The following is a 17,892-nucleotide window of genomic DNA, read 5'->3' on the forward strand; positions in this document are numbered from 1 at the left end:
ATAACATCGATCGCAGTGGTGTCCAAATGGACGAGAGGAAGGTAACTGCTGTCAAAGACTGGCCCATTCCCACATCCGTGAAAGAGTTACAAAGGTTCCTGGGTTTTGCAAACTTCTACCGCAGATTCATCCAAGGTTACAGCTCCATCACCAGTCCGCTTACAAGTGTCCTCAGGAATAAGCCCAAGTCTCTGTCCTGGACTCCAGCTGCCACGCAAGCTGACAAGACAGCGTTTACAACCGCTCCCCTCCTGGCTCACCCTGATCCAGATCTCCCTTTCGTTGTCGAGGTAGACGCCTGCCACCTGCACTCTGCCCGCCATCTCTGGTTATTCAATAAACTCAATCTTAACTATAAGTGTGTCTCCATCCCCTTCTGTATGTAACAATTGCAGAATAAGATAAACAGGTATGTTACTATTCCAAATATCAATGCAGGGTAAATGTTTGTCTCAGGCAGTTCCAAAGAGTGCAAAGTCAAGACCAGTGAGACGACAGACTCATTTAGATACATGGTGAAAGTTCTCACTATTTATGGCCTATACAAACCAGCATAAACAAGCTGTTAATTATGTCAATAACAGTGACAGTAGTGAAAGTCTTGCCAGAACTTATGGGAAGTTGGCATTTAACATTTATCTGTTTCATACTTTCATCTTGCGATATTCAGGATAATTTTACTTAGGGTACAACCTGAAAAAAGCAATGAATGATAAACAAATGTAGGTTAATTTCGCCACAACATATTTAATAAAATAACTTCATTAATGAATATGCAAAGCACAGTTTTTTGGTGTAAATTTCAGATGTACATCACTATATAATTTCAATTCGATTTTAAATTAAACGCAACCATGAACAATCATCTCCTGACTGGATGGAATTGTAGGTATAGTCTGCTCTGAAACAAAAAAATTTCTTACTTGCTCTGACTTTCAGCAACTAGTGTTGACTCAAAAAATCTGGGCAAAAGTTTTGTAGTTTATTCCACCCTTTAGTGTTCAAAATACCATGTGGTATCATAGTTTTCAATAATGTTGTTTTCAACACTAATCTGTTAACATCTCAAAAACTATGTTTTATGGTTTAATGACCATTGAAAGAATAAAAAAGGGAAAAAGATTTTTCACTGTTCTAAGATGGCAAATCCAGCTGAAACAGGGTTGAAATGCAGTGCATATCTCAGTTCTATTTTAGACACAGACATTACATCATCCGGCTTCAAATCCCATCACGTTCCCGAAGACCATCAACTGAACTTTGAATTCAAGTCCCATGATGCTTTTCTGTGAATATAAATCTATGCTGTACCATAGCTTACAGTATGCATAAGGCATAATTTGTATTCAGGTCATACAATTATTGTGACATAAATTGGTAAGTATGAATTAAAGATGAACAAATCTTTAATTTTTACATGTCCTATTTTGCAAAAATTTTAATGGTAAAAATGTACATCATTCTTTTTTTTTTTTCATTAAGGTTTTTAATGGCTGTAAACCTTTCATATTCTACTTTCACATTCAACCTTAAAATTGCAAAAATTGATGTCCATCCAAAAGCAATATATCCTGTGTTCTTCTTTGGAACTCTGATCTATGTGTTCTCTGTGTTCTGTAATGGAACCATTCTTGGACTGATAATCACCCAAAGAAACCTTCACAAGCCGATGTTCTACATCCTGTTCAGCCTCCCTCTAACTGATTTAATTGGAATCACTTCTGCTCTGCCCAGGGTGCTTGTGGACATTATAACAGAAACAAATGATGTGTATTACCCTACATGTGTTCTTCAGGCTTTTTTGATACATATGTATGGAGGTGCAATACTTTTTCTACTGGCAGCCATGTCGATTGACCGGTACATAGCAATATGCAACCCACTCAGATACAATTCCATTATGACTCCTGGCAGAATATGTGGACTCATTGCGCTGGCATGGAGCATGGACCTTGTCTTAGTACTTGTTTTATTTTCCCTTCAATCTAGAATGGAGAAATGTAAGTCTTTCATTGCTAATGTGTACTGCGACAACCCATCTTTGCTTTTGCTTTCATGTGGAGGGGATTTTACAGTGAACAACATTTATGGTTTATCTATAACAGCATTTATGCAGATAATCAGTGTCTCTGTCCAGCTGTACTCCTATACGCAAATTCTCATCACGTGTATAAAACAAACACATTCTGATTCAAAAATAAAGGCTGTAAATACATGTATGGCCCAGATTGCTACATTTATTCTCTTTGAAATAATGTCAACCATTATTATATTATCATATCGGATCCCTTATTTTTCTTCCAGTGCACAGAGGAGTTTTGGTTTGATGATTTACACAGTCCTTCCAGTTGTCAATCCAATCATATATGGAATGAAAACTAAAGATATCAGAATAGCTTTCTTTTTGGTTTTGAAAAGGAACAAAATTGGTCCAGGTAAAAATGCATCTGTTGTTCAAAACAGAAAATAATAATTATAATTGAATGTAATGATTTTAAAAAAGTTTCTTGATGTGGTGTTCTGGATGTTAATGTACACAGGTTTAACTGTATGGATCATTCTCGTTAAAATGAAATGTTTAACAAGGATTGTCAGATAATTTAATATGATAATAATATGATTTTATTACATCATCTTTTAGTGTGAATAATTTCTTTGTAATTGTTGTGAAGACATTAAAATTATATCCAAATAACTATTGTTATGTGTGCATACTTGTTATACTAGGCTTTTTTTGTGTGTGAATATAAATAAGTAAAAAATAAATAAATAATTGTGGAATATATGTTGGATTTGAGGATTTGTATATTATTACTTTATGAACAAAGTCAAGTCAAGTCAAGTCAGCTTTATTTATATAACGCTTTTTACAATGCAGATTGTGTCAAAGCAGCTTTACATTGATAACTGGTACATAATTTTTGCTGCACAGCAGCTCTTAAAGAATAGTGTCAATGCAGGCAGATCAAAGCACTGTTGAATAAATGTCAAGAATACTGTTGAATATCAAATGTCAAGTCAAATATCAAGTGTCCCCAACTAAGCAAGCCAAAGGCGACAGCGGCAAGGAACCCAAACTCCAACAGGTGACATCAGGTGGCAAACAAGTGGCAAATAGGTGTTAAAATGGAGAAAAAAACCTTGGGAGAAACCAGGCTTAGTCGGGGGGCCAGTTCTCCTCTGGTGAACAGTGCTTTGTTACGAATCAGGTTTCTATCATAAGTCTGATAGGATCGCAACAATCAAAGTATTTATTTCAGTTCCATCCAGTTGAGGATCGTATTCATCATGCCGCTATGGACGGTTTGTTGAGGAACTGTGCTACTGGCTGTCGTGTTGATGAGGCCTTCACAATGGATGATCTAGTTGACTCGATCTCTGCTGATACTTCAGGGCTGCGTTGTGGTCGTGTCCAGTTGTGGATTGTATTCATCACGCCGGTATGGTTGGTCTGTTGAGGAACTGTGGCACAAAGTGCTTCTGGTTTTATTTCCTCAAGTTTTATGTTTAGTTTATATATTGTCCTTTCGGAAAATCTTCTTGCATCTGTGGCACCCTTCAGTCAACAATAACAACAATTAGCAAATACAAACAAACATCAACAGATTACAACACACACACACACACACACACACACACACACACACACACACACACAAATCATAGAGAATCGTCATTAGACCTGCAGTTAATATTACATTACAGACAATAGTCATGGTGAGAGAATGAAAGTAAAGTTTCTTTGTCATGAAATAAAGAGAATGAATATGAACAAATTGTGAAAATAAATTATTATGAACCCTAACTCTGACTACTATGAACAGAAATATTATTTCTCCATAAAGATTCTCCATAAAGTTTTCCTGCTACCAGCTGGTGGCGATATGATTGTAACTAAATTTTGGTGTGTAGATGTCTTCAGGCCAGGGCACTTATCAAATGTGACATTTGAGGCAGATTGGACATTGTATGCTTGAGTTACAACAACTTCCTGTTTCATGATGATAATAGCATGCTTTAGCTCTCAGCTAAGTGTTGCTAGCATGTTTTAGAATGTTAGTAGCATGTTTAGTACATTGCATATTTTAGTATGTTGCTAGTAGTGCATCACAGTGTTAAACATGACACTTCCTGTTACCAGTGGGTGGCGCTATTACTAAAACTGAATTGTGTAGATGTGTTCAGGGCAGGACTCTTCTCAAACATGTGAAGTTTAGGGCAGATTTGACATTGTATGCCCGAGTTATAACAACTTCCTGTTTCGTGGCGTTAATCGCATACATTAGCACATAGCCAAGTACTGCATGATATAACATGTTTCTAGCATGTTTGGTACTTTATAACATATTTAAATGTGTTTCAAGGAGTGAATTACAGTGTAAAGCATGCCATTTCCTGTTGCCAGCAGGTGGTGCTATGACTATAACTGAATATTGGCATGTAGATGTGTTCAGGCTAGGACTTCAATAAAACATGTGAAGTTGTGAAGGCAGATTTGACATTGTATGTCCAAGTTACAAAAACTTCCTGTTTCATGGCGAAACATTTAATTTTGTCAGACACAGACACGCCTTTCAGCAAAAAGATCGGTAACACTTTACTTGAAGGGGTGTGCATAAGACTGACATGACACCTTCATAATCATGACATGACACGTGTCATGAATATGAAGGAGGTTTTATGAATGTTTATGACAACCGTCATTAAGTGTCATTCGCTTAATTATGTCATTTTTAATGCAAAGATGACATTGTTTGAGATGTCCGAGTTATGACAACTTGACTTAAACCAACACATCATAACCTGTCAGTGTCTTTGTCATGACAACTTGACATCATTTAGCGTTATGGGTTAACATTACATTAAACTGTCATGTAGTTGTTTTTGACATTGGCTGTCATGAGGCCATTATAATAGTGTCATGAATATGTATCTTGAGCTCAAGTACAGTGGTACAAATTGAACTTGTCATTAAAATGTCATTAAGTGACAATACTCTGACAAATAATTTTATAACAGTGTCATGACTATTTTTCATTTCATGTTCATTTCAATTTTTTTTTTTGTTTTTTTTAAGTTTCCTCCAACAGAAGGTCAGATAATAGACAATTTCAAATTTCGTAAAAAAGATGACACTGTTATAAAATAATGGTAACACTTTATTTTAGGGTCTTTTAACTAGTTGCTTATTACTATTAGCATTCATATGGCTAAAATATTGGCTATTTATTAGTACTTATAAAGCACATATTAATGTCTTATTCTGCATGATCTTATTCTACATTCTTAATCCTACCCAATACCTAAACCTAACAATTAACTATAATAAGCAGTAAATTAAGAGTTTATTGAGGGAAAAGTCATAGTTAATCGTTTATATATGTGTTCCGTATACTGAAGTGTTACCAAAATAATGTAATGTAATGTTAACCCACAAAGCTAATTAGTTTTTTTAAGTTTGATAATTAATCTGCTATGTCATATTTATGACAGGTTATGATGTTTTGCTAATGTCAAGTTGTCATGACAAAGACACTGACAGGTTATGATGTATTGGTTTATGTCAAGTTGTCATAACTCGGACATCTCAAACAATGTCATCTTTGCATTAAAAATGACATAATTGATCGAATGACATTTAATGACAGTTGTCATAAACATGCATAAAACCTCCTTCATATTCATGACACGTGTCATGTCAAGATTATGAAGGTGTCATGTCAGTCTTATGCACACCCCTTCAAGTAAAGTGTTACCAAAAGATCTTTGTAATTTAACGTTGCAAAGGCCTTTACATTATATTGACCAAATATGATGTTGATCTGATTAAATCTCTAGGAGGAGTTCATTAAAGTACAATGTCTGGAAATGGCAAAAACTGCAAAAATTTGGCAGAGAAAATTCAAATATCTCATTTTCTGTCGAGTTTTCAGATTTTGCTGTTACATGAACTTCATACTTGTACTTGAAACATAGCGCAAAGGGCGCTTAAATGAAATTTTTTAGGTGGCGCTATTGAGCCATTTTGCCACAATTAGTTCTGAAACCCATATCAGATATATCAGATAAGATGAACGGAAGTCTTACGGGTTTGGAACGACATGAGGGTGAGTCATTAATGACATAATTTTCATTTTTAGGTGAACTAACCCTTTAATGTGTGTGTGAACTTATGGTAGTCATCTGTGGCAATGAATAGTTTACAAGTTGCTGTTAGTGATTTCAATAGTAGAAAACAAAGCATTACTAAAAGAAAAAAAATATGATCATTTCTCTATAAAATGTACATTTACAACAATTAACAAATACAAATATGTTTAAAATTATGTACTCACACATGAGCACTCCAGTTATATCAGTATAGTCTAGAAAAAGCTTTTATCTTACATAAGGCAGGTCATCCCCTGATGGTATCATCATGTGACCAGCTGAATACTACTCACTTTATCCTATTTTTGAAGCAAATATCCCTGTAAAAAAAGACTTTCTTCAAGGGCGTCTGTCAAAATGTTTTTGAATTATTATAGGTAACAACATAATAAGCTGTCAGCTTTTGTCACAGAAAATTTACACATGATATCACAATATTTTCACACAAGGAGACGTTTAATTCAGACACTGCTTATTTTGTTTTTGAAACAGGTGAGAATTTTCTGTCTGATCTCTTTAGTTTTAAAACCATAGACAAGTGGATTCACAAGAGGAGGAAAGATAAAATTGGAGATAGAAAACACTCTGCGTAGGTGAGCTGGAACACTCTCAGATCGATGTGCAAGAAGAGGAAAAAGAGTGTTAAACTCTAAGAAAAGAAAGACGACCAAATGAGTACCACATGTCTGAAGTGCCTTAATCTTTGCATCAGATTGCTTATTAGAAACACATGTGATTAGTATATGAATGTATGTAAATGCCACAACAGAAAGTGAAAGGCCGTGGTAAAAAATTATGCAACACAACCCATAGATATTGTTCACCTCTGTGCCATCGCATAAGAGTTTCATTAATGCTGTCTTATAGCAGACAAGGTCTGTCATGTGTGTCTGGCAAATCCTGTAAGGTATTAGAAGACAGAAAAGTACAATTATAGCAGCAAAATTAAAAAGCCACAACCCAGTTATGATTTTCACCAAGTTATTGGTTGTCATAATGGCTCCATATCTTAACGGGCAGCAGATAGCGATAAATCTGTCATAGGCCATAGCAGTAAGAATAAGATAAGATGCTCCACCATTCAGGTGTACAAAAAAGCCTTGAAGCAAACATGCAGAGTAGGATATTGATCTGTCCTGAGACCATATACTATACAGCAGCTGAGGAAAAAGGCTTGTAGCCCCCATTGCATCATTGATAGGCAGGTTAAGCAACAATATGTACATTGGTTTGTGAAGATTCCTGTTCAAGCAAATTGTAATAATAATTGTTAGATTGCAGAGTAAGATAAACAGGTATGTTACTACTCCAAATATCAATGCAGGGTAAATGTTTGTCTCAGGCAGTTCCAAAGAGTGCAAAGTCAAGACCAGTGAGAAGACAGACTCATTTAGATACATGGTGAAAGTTCTCACTATTTATGGCCTATACAAACCAGCATAAACAATCTGTTAATTATATCAATAACAGTGACAGTAGTGAAAGTCTTGCCAGAACTTATGGGAAGTTGGCATTTAACATTTATCTGTTAAATACTTTCTTCTTGCCATATTCAGGATCATTTTAGTTAGGGTACAATCTGAAAAAAGCAATAAACGATAAACAACTGTAGATTAATTTCACCACAACATATTTAATAAAATAACTTCATTAATTAATATGCAAAGCACAGTTTTTTGAGTGTAAAATTTAGACGTACATCACTATATAATTTCAATTTGATTTTAAATTAAATTTCAATTGTTTGTCCACATTTGCTTAAAACCAGTTGTTGAGATTTGTAATAATGTGGCCTATTTACACTAACTGTCATACATAATCTCAAAATTATCCAGATCAATTCACAGATGCATTCCTAAGAATACAAGTTGCTCAAACAAACTACACCTTGCTAATGCCTCAAAAGCAGCACTTGTGGTATTTAGTGACCTTAAGTGATCATCCTTCAGCACTGTTGAATTCACTTGTAGGCTAATAATTTATACTCATGGAGTTTGGCAAAAAACTCCCATTTACGTTGGATTAGTCATGGGACCTGTTGTTATGCATGTGCACAGCCCTGCTGGTAGAGGTCATAACTACACCATCTGGTTAAAAAAACTATTGATTTTTTTTGTTATTGAAAAGTTGTTAAAAATAACAAACAATTATTTTAAGGATTGCTAGATCTGATTATGTCTAATTTATAATCAAGTGTTAGACATTTCTAAATTGTTATATTTAGGTTTTCCTTAAGACATATTTCCATTATGTACACTTGTTAAATATTAGACATCTGTCAGACACAGACGAGGACACAGATGAGGTAAGTGCAACAGTGTTTATTAACAGAGGTTTCAGACACAGGTGATAACACAGGTAGAGAATCTTGAAACGTAGAACTGACAACTGGTGTAATATAGATAACTTTCCTTGGCAGACGAAGATGATGACACAGATGATGACGAAGGACTCAGGATTGGAGACGAAGACGATGAGGACAACAGGTAGGTACAATGTTCAGGTAAGACGAGGTCGAGTGACGTGTAGGGATCGGTGCAAGACCAGACAATGAGTGAATGGGACTGGCGTGCTATTATGTGGCTCTGGTGATGATGCACAGGTGTTCAGTATTCCGGTGATTGTGAACGAGTGGGCGTGGCGTAAGTGTTCGTGTCAGAAGGTGCAGATTGTGTAGCCGTGACAGTACCCCTCCTCCACGGGCGGCTCCTGACGGCTGGGAACGACGGCGGCGACGGGGTCTACCACGGCCTCGGGAGCGGGACGGTCGGGATGTTCATGGTGGAATTCGGTAAGTAGACTGGGGTCAAGGATATCCTGGCGGTTGACCCAGCATCGCTCCTCTGGGCCGTAGTTCTCCCAGTCCACTAGGTACTCCAGTTGGGACCCACGTCGCCGCAAGTCAAGGATAGCTCTCACCCGGTAGATGTTGGTGTCTTCATCGATGGCAGGAGGAGGAGTTACGGCATCATCACCAGGCTCTGTGGAAGGAGGAGACAAAGGGTCAGTGAAGGGTTTGAGAAGTGAAACATGGAAGGATGGTGAGATGCGGTACTGTGCTGGAAGTTGGAGACGGTAGGTCACTTCATTCAGCTGCCTCTCGATGGTGAATGGTCCGATGTACCGGGGACTCAGCTTACGGCAAGGCAGCCGGAGGCGGATGTCCCGAGTGGAAAGCCAAACTTGTTGTCCTGGTTGATATTGAGGAGTGGGTCGTCGGCGGGCGTCAGCTTGCTCCTTGTGCCTCCGGACTGCCTGCTGGAGGTGCACGTGAGCTGAGTCCCAGACCCTCTCGCTCTGTCGGAACCAGTGATCTACCGCTGGGATCTCCGAGGGCTCACCCGACCATGGAAACAAGGGAGGTTGGTATCCTAACACACACTGGAACGGGGTGAGCCCTGTGGTGGACTGCTGGAGGGAATTCTGGGCGTATTCGGCCCAGGGCAGATACTGGCTCCAGCAGTCCTGGTTACGGTGACAGTAGACCCTCAGGAACCTCCCGATTTCCTGGATTTTCCGCTCAGTCTGGCCGTTGGTCTGAGGGTGGTATCCTGACGAGAGGCTGACGGATACCCCTAGGAGGCGGAAGAATGCGGTCCAGACCCGGGAGATGAACTGTGGTCCGCGGTCAGAAACGATGTCTTCAGGTAGACCGAAGTGATGGAAGACGTTGTGAAAGAGTGCCTCTGCCGTTTCGAAGGCCGTAGGTAGTCCTTTGAGAGGAATGAGCTTACAGGATTTCGAGAATCTATCCACCACAACGAGTATACAGGTGAATCCTTGAGAGGAAGGAAGATCTGTCATAAAGTCTATTCCAATGTGGGTCCAGGGTCGTTCTGGGATGGGCAGAGGCACAAGCTTTCCTTCAGGCAATCTCCTAGGGGTATCCGCGATGGCACAGACTGAGCAGCCCCTGATGTACCGGGAGATGTCCTGAGGCATGGATGGCCACCAATAACGTTGTTGAAGGAGCGAGAGGGTCCTTCTCCTGCCTGGGTGTCCAGAGCCCGGAGATGAGTGAGCTAAGTCCAAGAGGGTGATCCGGTGATGAGGTGGAACGTACAATCTACCCTCTGGACCTCCCGGCGGAGCAGGTTGGAGAAGGTTCTCTTGTTGGATCTGTTGGTTGATGGTCCACTGGATAGGGCTTACGATCATGGCTGGAGGGAGGATAGGTTCTGGAGTTTCAGGATCGGGATCGGCTTGGTGAAGATGAGATAGAGCATCAGCACGGTTGTTCTGATCTCCTGGACGGTAGGTAACTTTGAAGTTGAATCTGGTGAAGAATAAAGCCCATCGGGCTTGGCGATGGTTGAGTCTTTTTTGCGTCTCGTAGATATTCAAGGTTGCGGTGGTCAGTGATGACTTCAAATGGTTCCTTGGCTCCCTCCAGCCAATGTCGCCACTCCTCCAACGCGAGCTTGATCGCCAGGAGCTCACGATTGCCAATGTCGTAATTCTGCTCCGCTGGGGATAGCTTCTTGGAATAGAAGGCGCATGGATGGAGTCGTGGAGGATCCCCCTGCCGTTGGGACAGTACCGCTCCGACCCCGGTGGAAGAGGCATCTACCTCGACGATGAACTGACGGTTTGAATCGGGATGGACCAGGATCGGAGCGGACTTGAAGGCGAGTTTCATCTGATGGAAGGCGTCCATGGCCGCAGGGTTCCAGGACAGAGACTTGGGCCGGTTACGGAGAAGAGAGGTGAGTGGTGAACTGAGCATGCTGTAGTTGTTGATGAAACGGCGGTAGAAATTAGCAAAGCCCAGGAATCTCTGAAGCTCCTTGATGGTGTTGGGTTGTTTCCAGTGAGTGATGGCTTCCACCTTCCCCTGGTCCATCTTCACACCATTGGAATCGATGACATAACCCAGGAACTGGACTGAGGAGGTGTGGAATTTGCATTTTTCCAGTTTAAGGTAGAGTTGGTGTTCACGGAGCTTCTGGAGGACGAGTTTGACATGGTTCACATGGTCTTCATAACGATGAGAGTAGATGAGGATGTCGTCGATGTATACAATGACGAACTTGTTCAGGTAATCTCGGAAAACTTCATTCATATAATTCTGGAACACAGACGGACTATTGGACAACCCATACGGCATCACCTGATATTCGTAGTGCCCGGACGGGGTGATGAACGCTGTCTTCCACTCGTCCCCCTTCCATATGCGAATCAGGTTGTAGGCACTCCTCAAGTCCAGTTTTGAGAAAATGGTGGCTCCACGTAATTGTTCCAGGGCAGCTGGGACCAGAGGAAGGGGATAGCTGAACTTAACTGTCTGTGAATTGAGATGGCGATAGTCAATACACGGCCGCAAGCCTCCGTCCTTTTTGGCCACGAAGAAGAAACTCGACGCAGCAGGGGAAGTCGATGGTCGTATGAATTCCTGCTGAAGAGCTTCTTGGACGTACTCCTCCATGGCCTTCTGCTCCGGGATGGACAAGGGGTATACTCTTCCCTTTGGTAACGTGGCCCCAGGCAGGAGGTCGATGGCGCAGTCCCATGGCCGATGAGGTGGAAGTTGAGTTGCCAACCGCTTACTGAAGACATCCTGGAACGCCCGATAAGCTGAAGGAATGGTTACTTGGACTTGGGTTTCTGGACTTTCAACTGAGGTAGATTGGATCGGTAGTGGTGGTTTTCTGGATGAAGAAGATGATTGAAGAACTTTTACAGGTAAGGTGATGCAGTGTTCATGGCAGTTCTTACCCCACTTGAGGATTTCACCAGTTGGCCAATGGATGTAAGGTTGGTGTTGGTTTAACCATGGGCGTCCCAGGATAATGTCAGCGGTTGACTCCTCCAGCACCATAAATGTGATGTCCTCCACATGCAAGTGACCGACGCGAAGGATGAGTGTGGGGGAGAAGTAACGGACATGACCTCGGCCCAGCGGTTTTCCCTGTATGGTCGTTATTTTCAGGTCGACGGGGCTGCGTTGACGTTTGGCATTCAGGAGATTGAGGGTTTGTTGGCTGATGAAGTTCCCCGCCGACCCGGAGTCGAGGAGGGCTTGTACTGAAACAGAAGATTGACAATGTCTTAGGTTCACCCAGGTTTTAGTTAAGCGTGCTGTTTGAGGAGGTAATTGAATGGTACTCACCGCTGGACGAGGAGGTCGAACTGGACAGGTGGGTAGTTGATGTCCATATCCCCCACAATACAAGCACAACCTTAAGTTGATGCGGCGTTGTCGTTCTGAGGTGGTGAGATGGTATGTATCAACTTGCATGGGTTCAGGTGCTGGAGGCGCGACAGATGGTGAGACGGGCGGAGGATTTACAGCGGGAGCGGTGTGGCTGCAAGCAGCGAGTCGTTGGGAGACCCGGATAGTTTTTTGGATCAAACTCTCTAATCCCAGGGAATCTTCATATACCACGATCAATTGTTGAACTTCTTCGCGCAATCCATGGCGAAAAGCTGTGAGGAGAGCGGTTTCATTCCAGCCGCTGAGATAGGCGAGGGTGCGGAAGCGCACAGCATATGAACTCACGGTCTCGTTCCTTTCTTGTCGAATGTTGAATGACTGATCGTGAACGGATAAGTCAGCTGTCTGCTGGCCGAAGACTTCCTTTAACTGGGAACAGAATGAGGACACGGAACCAAGGATCGCAGAATTTGCCTCCCATAATGATTGGGCCCATTGCAAGGCTTTACCTGATAGTAGATTGATGATGAAAGCCATCCGGCTTCTTTTGGTGGTGAATAGATGGGTATTGGCTTCCATGTAAAGAGAGCATTGTAGTAGGAACCCGCTGCAATCCTCCGCCGCGCCGCTGTATGTCGCTGGTTTGGCCATGGGACTCGCAGGGGCAGCTGAAGAAGTGAGCGGTGGAGTAGGTGTTGATGATGACGGTGCGGTGGTTGTGGTATTTTGAAGGAGTGAGGACCGTACAGCGTTGACCAGTTCCAGGAAGGGATCCATGGTGCAGTCCCCGCCTGTGCCTGAAGAGCTCTGCATCTGGTCTGGTCTTCTGTCAGACACAGACGAGGACACAGATGAGGTAAGTGCAACAGTGTTTATTAACAGAGGTTTCAGACACAGGTGATAACACAGGTAGAGAATCTTGAAACGTAGAACTGACAACTGGTGTAATATAGATAACTTTCCTTGGCAGACGAAGATGATGACACAGATGATGACGAAGGAGACGAAGACGATGAGGACAACAGGTAGGTACAATGTTCAGGTAAGACGAGGTCGAGTGACGTGTAGGGATCGGTGCAAGACCAGACAATGAGTGAATGGGACTGGCGTGCTATTATGTGGCTCTGGTGATGATGCACAGGTGTTCAGTATTCCGGTGATTGTGAACGAGTGGGCGTGGCGTAAGTGTTCGTGTCAGAAGGTGCAGATTGTGTAGCCGTGACAACATGAGTATGGTATTTTTGGTTTTATATATATATATATATATATATATATATATATATATATATATATATATATATATATACACCCTGAAAAATCTAGCAAAAATCCAGGTTATTGAGAAAAATCCAGCATGAATTCCATGCTGGTCCAGGCTGGTTTATTCTGGTTAGTGCTGAAATTGTCCTGGTATAGTACTGGTATAGTGCTGGTATAGTGCTGGTTATTGCTAGTATAGTACTGATCCATCTGATGGACCAGCATAGTCATGCAAAATAGAGCTGGTGAAGCTGGTTCACCAGCATGGTCTTGTGGGGTTTGATTGTGAGTAGGCCAGCTATCTGTATGCAAGCAGTGCTTTGGGACAATCATTGTTTTTGTTTGCTTATTTCTATATATAACACAGTATAGGTGGACTCAGTAGAATTTCAAAAACACTGTTTGGAAGTTAGCAAACCAGTCAGCATTAGGGGTGTATGACGTTCGAGGAGACAGAACAGCAAGAGGGAGATTTGGAAAAAACAAAACAAAAACAAAACAAAACTGCAGAACGAGAGATGGGACACATTACAAAAGAGCTCAAAAGAATATCACTGGAATGAAGGTTTATGAGGTTTATTAAAAGCTTTCCAGCACTGGAGAGAGCTAAGTGGGAAGGCCTGAAAACAGACATGGAGGCTTCTCATGTGAGTAACACACAGTTCTGTCAACACCGCATTGGCTCCCTATTAAACATCATATAGATTTTAAAATCTTGCTACTTACCTATAAAGCACTAAATGGTTTAGCTGCAGGCGGTAGATCCTTTTCCTATTTAGCACCTAAACTTCCTTCATCTAAGGGTTGTCTTAGAGTGCTTAGCTCCCTAAGTCTGGTCAGATGGTTGAAGGCCTCTTGTGAGGCCTCCCTGTAAGATCAGCCCTCAGGCTAGGAGCTCTCACCTCACTAGGGTCCCCTTAAGAGTGCACAGCCTCCTCAGTGCTTTGAAAAATAAATGCTGTGTAGATCCTAGGATTGAGCAGAATAACTCTCCCAGGTGCAAGGGTTAGAAAGCGATATGCTGAGTCCTGCTCTCCAGGATGCCCATCTCTACGATCCGGTCTGAGTTGGTTTACTACCAGTTTGCAGTCCCTCTTTCTGGTTGCCTCTTCTGAAGGCAAGTGTTTCAGAGACTTTGTTTAGGAAAGAGACAGGTTGCTGGCCAGACCAGGTCTCTAGAGAGTGAGACCAGGTTGGCCTCCCTGGTGGCATTCAGGGTCGACTATGTTCCCCTGAAACTGGCTGGGGTTCCCTTGGGATCCCCAGTCCCTTAAAGGGGCCCCTTCTATTTGAAGCTGTTGGTTCCAACTCTTTGAGCGGGCTTGGTAGGCCTCTATTTATTATCTTGGGCAATGACCGTAGGGATTAGCATCACTGACAGTTCAGGTGTAACCCGTAGGGTGAGTAGTTTTGGAATTTCAGTTGAAACTGCATGTTCTGACAGTTGTCACTGCTATCCTTTGGCATGCACTCCACTCAGCATGGCAGCATGGGTATATTGTTCCCCATAGCGCTTGACGCAGTGCCAGTTCTCTGAGAACAGGGAATGAGACACTCAGTCTCCCTGCCATGCCTTGGGGCTGCACCTTCATCTATTACATCATGAGATTTTGTCCAAATGTTTTCAACAAGAAAAATTGACATATAATTATGCCAGCACCTTTCCCGACTTCTGACTGTTAACCAGATTCATCTAAAACTGTTTTGTGAAACTTGAGCTTAAGTCAGGTAGGAACACAGTAAGATCATAAATAGGTAGCCATTTGATGTTGTTGTTGATAATGAGAAACAACAAATTTACATATTATCACTATCGGGTGGAAAATATTTAAAAAATAAATAAACACTGTGTCATCAAAGTTGGTGTTCTGGCTTTATACATATCATTTTTTTTTTTAGGTTTGTCCAAAGTATAATTTTTTCAGTGTACAGAAGCAGTGTAGCAGATCTATTTGAACACTCCAAAAGTTTTCATGACAGAACATTATTTCTGCCTAAATTAATACATAATGTTAGCTGTGATGTTACATGATGTTAACTATGTGATTTGTATTATATGTACATTTCTGACATATGGACATTACTTGGACACAGTCACCTCTGATCACAGATTACTCTAAATTGTAATGTAGAAACATGAATTTTCTGCAAAACTGCTTTAGAACAATATGTATTGTGAAAAACGCTATACAAATAAATGTGAATTGAATTGAATACATTGCAAAGATTAAAAACTCTACAAAAAGCTCTTTTATTCCTTGTAGGTTGTTAGAGATAAAGTGAATAATATATGGAAATTGTCCACAACAACTTGCGAAGGATGAAAAATATCAAACACATAATATATAATATATATTTTATCAAATGTGTGATACATATAATACAGCTAATAATAATTTTAATATATCATACAGTATGATCACTTTATCAAATCATCATCACAATCAACATATAACATTTTATTGCATGCTGTTTCTGTTTCTGTTTCTCTTTAAACAGGTGACAAATTTCTGTCTGATTTCCTTAGTTTTAAACCCATAAATAAGTGGATTCACAATGGGAGGAAACACAAGAATAGAAATAGAAAACACCCTGCGTAGGTGAGCTGGAACACTCTCAGTTCGATGTGCGATAAGAGGAAAAAAAGTGTTGAATTCCAAGAACAGGAAGACAACTAAATGAGTACCACATGTCTGAAGTGCCTTAATCTTTGTATCAGACTGCTTATTAGTAACACAAGTGATCAATATATGAATATATGTAAATGCCACCACAGAAAGCGAAATGCAGTGGTATAAATTTAAAATAAACAGTCCGTAGATATTGTTTACTGTTGTGTCTTCACACATGATCTTCATTAAAGATGGGTTATAACAGACAAGATCTGCCATGTATGTCTGGCAAATCTTGTAAGGCATCAGAAGACAGAAAAGTACAAATATAATAATAAAATTAAGGAGCCACATCACACTTATGATTCTCACTAGGTTATTGGTAGTCATAATGGCTCCATATCTCAATGGGAAGCAGATAGCGATATACCTGTCAAATGCCATAGCAGTAAGAATTACGTGAGAGGCACCACCATACATGTGTATAATAAAGCCTTGAAGCAAACAAGCAGGGTAGGATACTGATCTGTCCTGAGACCATATACTATATAGCAGCTGAGGAAAAAGACTTGTAGCACCCATTGCATCGCTGATAGGCAGGTTAAGTAACAGTATGTACATTGGTTTATGAAGATTCCTGTTTTCACAAATGGTGACAACAAGTGTTAAATTGGAGAGTAAGATAATCAAATATGCCACTGTTCCAAATATAAATGCAGGATAAATGCTCATCTGAGAGAGTTCCAAAGAGTGCAAAGTCAAGACCACTGAAAGGACAGATCCATTCAGATACATGGTCAATGTATTGAAAAACCTGTATCCACAAGCTAATAATGCTTATTTACAGGTTTCTTTTTAATTTAGGATGAATTATTTAAATCTCATTAGAACTTTGAAGTTTTGTTTCTTTCCAAAATGGACCTACATCATCCAAGTTTTGTTTCTTTCCAAAATGGACCTACATCATCCTTTTTTTCTGACATATCCATCCTCATTGTTCTTGCAGCCTGGAAAAAAGAAGCAAAAAAAAAAAAAAAAAAATTCTTATAGAATATACAAGACAGACATGTCAGAAGATTGATGATCTAAATTACTTTAGTTACATTTTAATACTTAATGCTCTTAAAAACTGTTTTCAAACTAACTGTAGTCTTGTGAGATTTGAAATAATGTAGAATGTTTATTCTGATTTTCATCCATTTTTAATGTCTAATGAATGTAACTTGTTCACATTTGTAATAGCTTATATAGGTAACATTTCAAAAGCTAAATAAGTAATATTTAGCTACCTTAAGAGTTTATTCTTTACTGCAAATGGAAAGTACTTTGTTGGTGTCATCTATAATCTGATTTATATGCATGGGCTGTGCTAGACAGAAAACTCTTTGTATACACTGGGTTAACCATGGGAATAGATATCATTATGTAGCATGCGCACATTGAAGTTTTAAACAAAACAAATTACATAATCTTTAAGACAATATTTCACACAGGAAATTATACTTTAGAGCTGATTTGCCTTTAGAGTATAAAGACTTTTTTTATGTTACCACAATCCCTGCTGGGTATTTTATGGGTATATTTCAGTTTAGACCAGAATAAATTCCCATGTACTATAGCATTCTGGTTAGATTGTAGTTTGGTTAGGTAACTAAATTTTCAACAACAGCAACATGTATAGCCGCAAGCAACAATCATAAAGGTCCATGCACCAAT

General features: G+C 40.2%; 3 protein-coding genes across 3 annotated transcripts; 1 reads left to right on the forward strand and 2 right to left on the reverse strand.

Moving 5' to 3' along the window:
- The first annotated feature begins 1,072 nt into the window (after window positions 1-1,072).
- LOC125249307 (putative gustatory receptor clone PTE01) lies at window positions 1,073-2,774 on the forward strand. Its single transcript, XM_048161573.1, has 2 exons — window positions 1,073-1,377; window positions 1,483-2,774. Exon 2 carries the CDS (start codon window positions 1,490-1,492, stop codon window positions 2,468-2,470), a length of 981 nt encoding a protein of 326 aa, XP_048017530.1. The 5' UTR covers window positions 1,073-1,377; window positions 1,483-1,489; the 3' UTR covers window positions 2,471-2,774.
- Window positions 2,775-6,133: 3,359 nt separating this feature from the next.
- LOC125249285 (olfactory receptor 52J3-like) lies at window positions 6,134-8,094 on the reverse strand. Its single transcript, XM_048161550.1, has 2 exons — window positions 8,038-8,094; window positions 6,134-7,729 (listed from the first exon to the last, which is right to left on the reverse strand). The coding sequence occupies exon 2, from the start codon at window positions 7,548-7,550 to the stop codon at window positions 6,612-6,614; it is 939 nt and encodes a 312-aa protein (XP_048017507.1). The 5' UTR covers window positions 7,551-7,729; window positions 8,038-8,094; the 3' UTR covers window positions 6,134-6,611.
- A 7,382-nt stretch (window positions 8,095-15,476) lies between these two features.
- Window positions 15,477-17,558, reverse strand: LOC125249413 (olfactory receptor 52B2-like). The gene is made up of 2 exons (XM_048161695.1): window positions 17,466-17,558; window positions 15,477-17,183 (listed from the first exon to the last, which is right to left on the reverse strand). Exon 2 carries the CDS (start codon window positions 16,969-16,971, stop codon window positions 16,024-16,026), a length of 948 nt encoding a protein of 315 aa, XP_048017652.1. The 5' UTR covers window positions 16,972-17,183; window positions 17,466-17,558; the 3' UTR covers window positions 15,477-16,023.
- Between the last annotated feature and the right edge of the window lie 334 nt (window positions 17,559-17,892).

Source organism: Megalobrama amblycephala, linkage group LG16 (assembly GCF_018812025.1).
Source record: "Megalobrama amblycephala isolate DHTTF-2021 linkage group LG16, ASM1881202v1, whole genome shotgun sequence".
NCBI classification, from domain to species: Eukaryota; Metazoa; Chordata; class Actinopteri; order Cypriniformes; family Xenocyprididae; genus Megalobrama; species Megalobrama amblycephala.

Excerpts from the sequence above, each read along its gene's own strand:
- LOC125249285 (XM_048161550.1), bottom strand. The coding sequence starts at position 7,550 with ATGTATCTAAATGAGTCTGTCTTCTCACTGGTCTTGACTTTGCACTCT.
- LOC125249413 (XM_048161695.1), bottom strand. The coding sequence starts at position 16,971 with ATGTATCTGAATGGATCTGTCCTTTCAGTGGTCTTGACTTTGCACTCT.
- LOC125249307 (XM_048161573.1), top strand. The coding sequence starts at position 1,490 with ATGGCTGTAAACCTTTCATATTCTACTTTCACATTCAACCTTAAAATT.